Genomic DNA, 8,497 nt, shown 5'->3' on the forward strand with positions numbered 1-8,497 from the left:
TATTAAGCCTAAAATTCAGCTTCCTGTCCAAAATAACGCCAAGGTATTTTGCACACTCACCAAAGGGAATTTCAGTACCCCTAAGCTTCCTGCCAAAATAACGCCAAGGTATTTTGCACACTCACCAAAGGGAATTTCAGTACCCCTAAGGAAATGGGCCTAACCGTGGGAGTTTTGCGATCTTTGCAGTACATGGCTAGTTCTGTCTTTGCTGGATTTACACCAAGACCATTATCTTTCGCCCATTTCTGAGTCATCCGGAGAGCTCTCTGTATAATATCTCTGATTGTGGATGGGAATTTTCCCCTGACTGCTAGCGCCACATCATCTGCGTATGCCACCACTTTTATCCTTTCTTTTTCTAGGGAAACCAGAAGGTTGTTTATAGCAACATTCCAAAGAAGAGGTGATAGAACTCCTCCTTGGGGAGTGCCTCTGTTCACATACCTTTGTATGTTTGCTTGCCCTAGTGTGGCTGAAATATGTCTCTTTATTTGAAGTTCGTCTAACAGCCTAAGTATACCTGGATCAACATTCAGAGTTGTCAGTCCATTTAATATCGAGCTCGGATGGACATTATTGAACGCCCCTTCGATGTCTAGAAACGCCACGATTGTGTATTCTTTGACAGATAGTGAGCTTTCAATAAAGCTGACTAGTTCATGCAATGCGGTCTCAGTAGACCTGCCCTTCGAGTATGCATGCTGTCGTTTCGAGAGCAAACTTGAACCCACGCTAGTTCTAAGATACATGTCTATCATCCTCTCCAGGGTCTTAAGTAGGAATGAGGATAAGCTGATTGGTCGGAAATCCTTCGCACTCGAGTGAGAGGCTTTTTCTGCTTTAGGTATGAAGACGACTTTTGTTTCCCTCCACTTTTTCGGATTACATACATATCGTTTATATATCACCGTCAACCAGGGGATAATTCTTTCAGCCACTGCCTGTAACTCCGCCGGAGTAATTCCATCAGGTCCGGGGGATTTGAATGGTCCAAAGCTATTTAAAGCCCATTTTATTCTAGATTCCGACTCAATTTCCTCGATAGGAAATGATCGCTGAGCCTCTGTTACACCGCCGGAACATGGTTCAACCGTCTGATTTCCAGGGAAGTGTGTGTCCAAAAGTACCTTCAACGTCTCATCACTGGACGTTGTCTAATTTCCCTCCGATGTTTTAATGAAACCTGGAGCGGTGTTAGTGGATGCTAGTACCTTCCGTAGTCTAGAAGCCTCTGACGTATTCTCAATACTGCTACAGTAATCATCCCAAGAGTTTTGTTGAGACCTTCTCAGTTCTCGTTTATATGCTCTCAGATTCATCTTGTAAGTGTCCCAATCATCCGGAGCTCTTGTGGACTTTGCTTTGTTAAAGAGCTTCCTGCAGGATTTCCTCATATTACTTAACTCCGTAGTCCACCATGGCGGCCGATTTTTTCCCCTTGGCTTTCCTCTAGGGCAAGCAGCTTTCAGTGACATGTTGAAGGCCTTAGTAATCCGCTCCACTGCGTGTTCGATATCTTGCACAGTGCTCATATTTGTCTCTGGCATTTTCGGTATCATCAAATTGAACGATTCCCTATACCTATTCCAATCAGCTTTCCTAACATTTGGCGGAAATATTGTCTTTGAAGTACGAACAGCCAATCTGAAACTGATGTAGCGATGATCTGAGAAGCTATGTTCCCTCAAAACTTGCCACTCAGATATCTTATCATTCAGTTCCGGAGAGGTCAACGTGACGTCCAAAACCTCTTGTATGTTCCTGGTGACGAAGGTTGGTGCATCTCCCTTATTGCAAACTACCAGGTTAGTACGCAAAATAAACTCTGTTAGCGACTCTCCCCTTGCATTAGTATCACTTCCCAAATACTATGATGTGCATTTACATCGCATCCCATAATGAGTTTTGTCTTTGTTTTTAGTGACTCCTCAACTAAGGTCTTAACGGCACAGGGTGGCATCTCCCTATCATGTCCCATGTAGACCGAAGATACCCAATATTTGCATTTGGATATCTCTAGACTGGCTACGACAGTGTCTGCATTGCTCAATGAAGGAAGCAGAAACAAGTTTAGTTCGTTTTTAACAATTATACATGCTCGATTTATATCGTTACCGGTATTATGCAAAAGTTTGAAACCCGGAGTGTTTAATTCACAGATCTTGTTCTTATATATGTATGGTTCTTGAATAAGAACTATATCTATGTCTCCTTTCATCAGGAGAACTTTTAAGGCAACACAAAAAAAAATCATACATACAATCGTGAACCCTTATAAAAAATTCCTAAATCCTAAACCAAAAGCGAAAGATTCTGCTGCCAATATTAAGGATACTAAAGAGATTTACTTTTCCATGGACTTCTAATACCTTTTGCCTTTATATATAACTACGATTTTGTTTCACTCTTAGCATCAAATTACATTCCAACAATAGATTTATTAATATTAGCTCTAGCTTTGTAAACACTTCATAAATTTTGGCGAGAAGGCAAACTCAATTCAGGTAGCAAGAACAGCCCCGTCTCCCCCGCTTTTCTAAAAGTCCATTTTGACCTCTTTGGGCAAAGATCAAACCCATTTGTCTGTAATGGGGGTACAAATAAAAGAAATAACAATAGCCGTACAATTTATCACATTACCTGGTCATAAATCACATTGTCCATAGTGTAAGAACCCTTAGACACTCGCGTGTGTAATCAGTTCACCGGAAAGAGCAATAAAAACGATACATGATGTTAATAAAAGTTGCTGTACCCCTCACACACACATTTTATGGCACATGGCAGGCATCACAATTAATAGGTGTAGACACTATTGGCGGTTTGTTCACATGGTTTATAATAAAATGGATGCAAAGGGATTTTCTGGCTGAATCAAATAATCTGTGATATTAAAAATTTATATTATGAATAAAATACTCAAGATGGGGTTTTATCTGGCCAAGGGAGCGTATGAATAACATTAATTGTTCGGTATCATAGAGCGTATAAGTCACATGAATTCTGTGGTACCATAGATCGTATAACCAACATTGTTTTGATTTCAATGACGATGTTAGGATACTATCTCTAGAATTTTTTGCACACTTTTAGGAGGTCTTATTATTTTTTTATCATCAAATTCTTCTTTTTTGTAAATATTTGACATATAAATTAACCCAATTACCTAATTATAAAACTGTATAGAAATTTAAAAGAAAAGTTGTCTGCTATCTCAAATACACATGTGTCATAAACAAACACACGATGGTTGACATCGTTGTCGTACTTCTCTACCCTGCACTCTATCCTCATTTCAAAGTCAGATTGTTTTCGCTTAAGTTGTAACTTAAAAAAGTGCAATTTAGCAAAACAACGTTATAAATTTTCCTAAAAGAATTAAAAAAAAAAAAAAAAACAAAAAAAGGAAATGTGAAAACATTGTAGAAAATAAAAAACAAAAATTTCAAAGAAAACAAGAGCACATTAAATTTATCTTCAGTCATGCCATCATGGATCCGTACAAAGACAGAGAAATGTTTTCACTTTTTTTCCATGGGAGAACCTAAGTGAGTTCGCGAAGGTGTTGTCTGTGTGTGTGGGTGAGAGCGACAACTACGAGTAAAGTAGAAAAAACAAACCAACTTAAGAAGGAAAGGACTAAGTACCAAAACTGTGTATGCAAGCAAGCGAAAAAAGTTAAGAACCCCAAGAAAAAAGAATCAAGACATGCAAGAAGAAAAAAGTTCAGTCAGTTTGAAAGCGCTTTCTAGAGCATCTACAATTCCAGCAACAACAGCACTAAGAGGAAGGCCAACAAGTTCTACTACTGCCACCAGAGTTTGGTGTACCCCAAAGGTACTTTTAGTGTAATGACATCTCATAGTTGCAGTCCTAGGTCTTTGGAAAATGCCTACAGTATTTTTCTTGTATTACCTAAGGGTTGAGATCACGGTTGCCACAGTTGGTAGAATTCTACCAAAAATGTTAGAGTTATTACCGCTTAGTAGATTGGTAGAATTTTTGATATTTTAGTGGATTTTGCAATTCATTAATAGAAATAAAATTTTAACAAAATTTTCTATAGAAATAAAATTTTGACAAAATTTTCTATAGGAACAAAATTATGATAAAATTTTCTATAGAAATAAAATTTTGACAAAATTTTCTATATAAAAAAATTTTGACAAAATTTTCTATAGAAATACATTTTTGACAAAATTTTCTATAGACATAAAGTTTTGGGCAAAATTTTCTATAGAAATACAATTTTGATAAAATTGTCTATAGAAATAAAATTTTGATAAAATTTTCTATAGAAATAAAAGGTTGTGAAAATGTTCTATAGAAATAAAATCTTGACAAAATTTTCCATAGAAATAAATTTTTGAGAACATTTTCTATAGAAATAAAGTTTTGGGCAAAAATTTCTATAGAAATACAATTTTGACAAAATTGACTATAGAAATAACATTTTGATAAAATTTTCTATAGGAATAAAATTTTTAACAAAATTTTCTATAGAAATAAAATTCTGACAAAATTTTCTATAGAAATAAAATTTTGTCAACATTTTCTATAGAAATAAGATTTTGATAAAATGTTCAATAGGAATAAAATTTTGACAAAATTTTCTATAGAAATAAAATTTTGAAAAAAGTATTCTATAAAAATAAAATTTTGACAAAATTTTCTATAGAAACAAAATTTTGACAAAATATTGTAAAGAAATAAAATTTTGACAAAACTTCCTATAGAAATAAAATTTTCTTTAGAAATAAAATTTTGACAAAACTTTCGATGGAAATAAAATGTTGACAAAATTTTCTATAGAAATAAAATTATGACAAAATTTTATATAGAAATAAAATTTTGACAAAATTTTCTATAGAAATAAAATTTTGACAAAATATTCTATAGAAATAAAATTTTGACAAAATTTTCTATAGAAATAAAGTTTTGGACAAAATATTTTAAAGAAATAAAATTTTGATTATTAATTTTGTTCGGCTTGAGGTCATAGAAACAATCGATTATTGATTTGTTTTAATATTTATTTCCAATATTTCGGTTAGTGCCACTAACCATCTTCTGGGATTTTGTATCTACATAAAATACAAAAATTAAATTACATTTAATGTTCACAAAAATCACAATTGTTATTGAAAATATATTTTATCGAAAAATAACTAACTTGAGTTCTTGTGCTGCTGTTTGTTTCGCAATTCACCGTACACTAAACTTCGTTTGTGTCGATGCTTGTTTATAATATGTCGATACATTCTGGCGCATTCTTCCGTGTCTTTTTTGAAATTCATTCTTTTGTCAGGAGAGAGATCTATTATATTGAGCATCTCAAGAGTGTATCTTCGTCTATGATTATTCTCTTGAGCAAGTATCTCGACGTCTGTAAAGTTGGGCTTGTGTCCTGTTGTTGTACAGTGAGCTGCCAGTGCTGTTTTTTGTTCTACACACAGAGAAGAAACATGATTGTCACAATCATATTCGAAGAGCAAAATAATATGATAGAAGCTATTTTTGCGGCGACCATATAACATTTTAACCTGCAACCATGTTGGATCAGTGAACATGGTTCTAAGAAAAATATAATTGTCCTCATCTAAAATGTTATTATATTGATAAAAAGAATTTTGTTTGAATGAAAAGACAATGGTCACGATTTAAAATGTTATGGTATTCATTCAAAATGTTTTTCTTCTAGTTAAAAGAACATGGTCACAACCTAAAATTTTTTGATCTTTATGAAAAACCTTTTTTCATCGTCGAAAAAAGGACGCCACTTGAGAAAAGAAAACACAAAATTAACTCTATTTATTTGTTTTTATTTATTAATAAACTAATTCATTGTTTGTTTGTATTTATAATATCGTGCAAGCAAACATCACATATTTTTACACACACTATTTTATTTCAATTTCAACAATAAGTAATCATTCTATATTTACATCGTGTGCCCATCAAATGTACAAACGCAGACATCATGTAACTGCAAATAAAAATAAATGATCCATATAGCAAAATGCAGAACAAAAAACAGGTATATTTTTCAATTACACTTTCCTTTTTTGTGTTCACATAAAACCACGTGCCACTTATGAATAAATAAATTAACACAAAACACAGTAAATCCTTATTCTCCGTCCATTCCAAGAAACAATCAACACACGACTGACGCGCAAAATGAAAATCGTGTGTACCTGCTCAATGTTTTTATAAAATTCTTTTCGCTGCAAAAAAGTTAAAAAATTAAATGGTCACGAAAAAAATGTAAATGGTCTTTATGGCCATGTAATGGTTCTAGACATATCTATACTTAACCTATAAAAATACTTTTTTCCCTGTAAAAAAGTAAAAAAATTGAATGGTCAGATACATGATTTTCCCGACCATTTAATGGTCTCAAATTCTATCATTTAAATGATAGAACATGTTTGCGGTATTTGAGAACCATTCAAATGCTTATTGCCACCGTACATTTTTCTCCGCTCGAAAACTATTTTTACAAAGACAAAATACATGGTTTTAGCGACATGCTCTAGATAAGCATTAAATTGATGCGGCAACCATGTCCAAACATGGTTTTTCTGTGCGTGTACCGACTTGTCTGTAGCTTTATGGTCTGATTTATGCGACGAAAGTCTTGTCTTAAGTTTAGTCATTGTAGTGCCAACATATGCCATTGGATATATGTTGGACTTGTCCCCATTACATTTAATTTTGTATACTATATTACTCTTGTCCTCACTCTTTATTTTTGACTTTGTATTGCTGAATAATTCTTTTACTGTTCTTGACGTCCGTGATGCAATTTGAATTTTGTCCTTGTTATATATGTCCGATTTTAAAAAACGTTCTGAGAAACCCTCGATGTAAGTCATGGGCTTATAGGACTTATCCTTTTTATGTTCCAGCTTTTCAGTTGTCTTATTTTTAACGCGATTAATCAGTCTGTATATTATTCTATTTGGAAACTCGTTTGCGGTCAATATTTGTTTTATTTTTATTTCATTCTCCTTGTGAAATTCTGCATCACTTATCCTTAGAACCCGATCTATAAAATTAATTGCTGTCATATGTATTATACGTTTATTGTGTTTTGAATTATAATTTATAAGTCTTCCAGTTGCAGTTGGTTTTTGATACCAATTCAGCCTCAAATCGTTACCATCTCTCAATATGTTGCAGTCCAAATATGACAACTTGTTGTCTTTTTCTAATTCCATTGTAAATTGGATTTGGCTGTGGAATGAGTTTAATGCGTGAAGAGTCCTTTCTACGTCTATTTTCTTTATTATGGCAAATATGTCGTCAACATATTTTGTAATAATTCGAGGTTTCGGTATGTTGCTTAAGGAATTGTCTAATAGTTCTTCCATGATGATGTCAGCAATTATTGGAGATGCTGGAGATCCCATTGGCATTCCTTTTAATTGTTCATAAGGCTTATCTTCATATTTAAAGTACCTACTGTCTTTGATGCAAAATAGTGCTAGTTCCTTAAATGACTAAACTTAAGACAAGACTTTCGTCGCATAAATCAGACCATAAAGCTACAGACAAGTCGGTAGAACAAAAAACAGCACTGGCAGCTCACTGTACAAAAACAGGACACAAGCCCAACTTTACAGACGTCGAGATACTTGCTCAAGAGAATAATCATAGACGAAGATACACTCTTGAGATGCTCAATATAATAGATCTCTCTCCTGACAAAAGAATGAATTTCAAAAAAGACACGGAAGAATGCGCCAGAATGAATCGACATATTATAAACAAGCATCGACACAAACGAAGTTTAGTGTACGGTGAATTGCGAAACAAACAGCAGCACAAGAACTCAAGTTAGTTATTTTTCGATAAAATATATTTTCAATAACAATTGTGATTTTTGTGAACATTAAATGTAATTTAATTTTTGTATTTTATGTAGATACAAAATCCCAGAAGATGGTTAGTGGCACTAACCAAAATATTGGAAATAAATATTAAAACAAATCAATAATCGATTGTTTCTATGACCTCAAGCCGAACAAAATTAATAATCAGAATAATCATAAAATAGGTCAACAACACACAAAAATACGTAAGAAATAACATTTTGACAAAATTTTCTATAGAAATAAAATTTTGACAAAATTTTCTATAGAAATAAAATTATGAAAAAAATATTCTATAAAAATAAAATTTGAACAAAATTTTCTATAGAAATAAAATGTTGACAAAATTTTCTATAGAAATAAAATTTTGACAACATTTTCGATTGAAAAAAGTTGTGACAAAATTATCTATAGAAATAAAATTTTGACAAATTTTTCTATAGAAATAAATTTTTGACAAAATTTTCGATAGAAATATAATTTTGACAAAATTTTTTATAGAAGTAAAATTTTGTAAAATAAGATTTGTTTGTTTTGTAGTTTAAAATTTCTCCAAATTATAATAATAATAACGGCAACAGTGGTTGAAATACCAGAGGAAGGGTAAAAAGGACCAT

General features: G+C 32.8%; 1 protein-coding gene across 1 annotated transcript; it reads right to left on the reverse strand.

Moving 5' to 3' along the window:
• Positions 1-5,323: 5,323 nt before the first annotated feature.
• On the reverse strand, positions 5,324-7,424 carry LOC142239681 (uncharacterized). The gene is made up of 2 exons (XM_075311468.1): positions 6,600-7,424; positions 5,324-5,449 (listed from the first exon to the last, which is right to left on the reverse strand). Exons 1-2 carry the CDS (start codon positions 7,422-7,424, stop codon positions 5,324-5,326), a joined length of 951 nt encoding a protein of 316 aa, XP_075167583.1.
• Between the last annotated feature and the right edge of the window lie 1,073 nt (positions 7,425-8,497).

Source organism: Haematobia irritans, chromosome 5 (assembly GCF_050003625.1).
Source record: "Haematobia irritans isolate KBUSLIRL chromosome 5, ASM5000362v1, whole genome shotgun sequence".
NCBI classification, from domain to species: domain Eukaryota; kingdom Metazoa; phylum Arthropoda; class Insecta; order Diptera; family Muscidae; genus Haematobia; species Haematobia irritans.

Bases quoted from the DNA above. Each gene is read 5' to 3' on its own strand.
- LOC142239681 (XM_075311468.1), bottom strand. From the start codon at position 7,424: ATGCCAATGGGATCTCCAGCATCTCCAATAATTGCTGACATCATCATG. The intron at 5,450-6,599 runs GTACACGCACAG...CTCTGTGTGTAG, and splicing joins ATAAAGCTACAGACAAGTCG to AACAAAAAACAGCACTGGCA.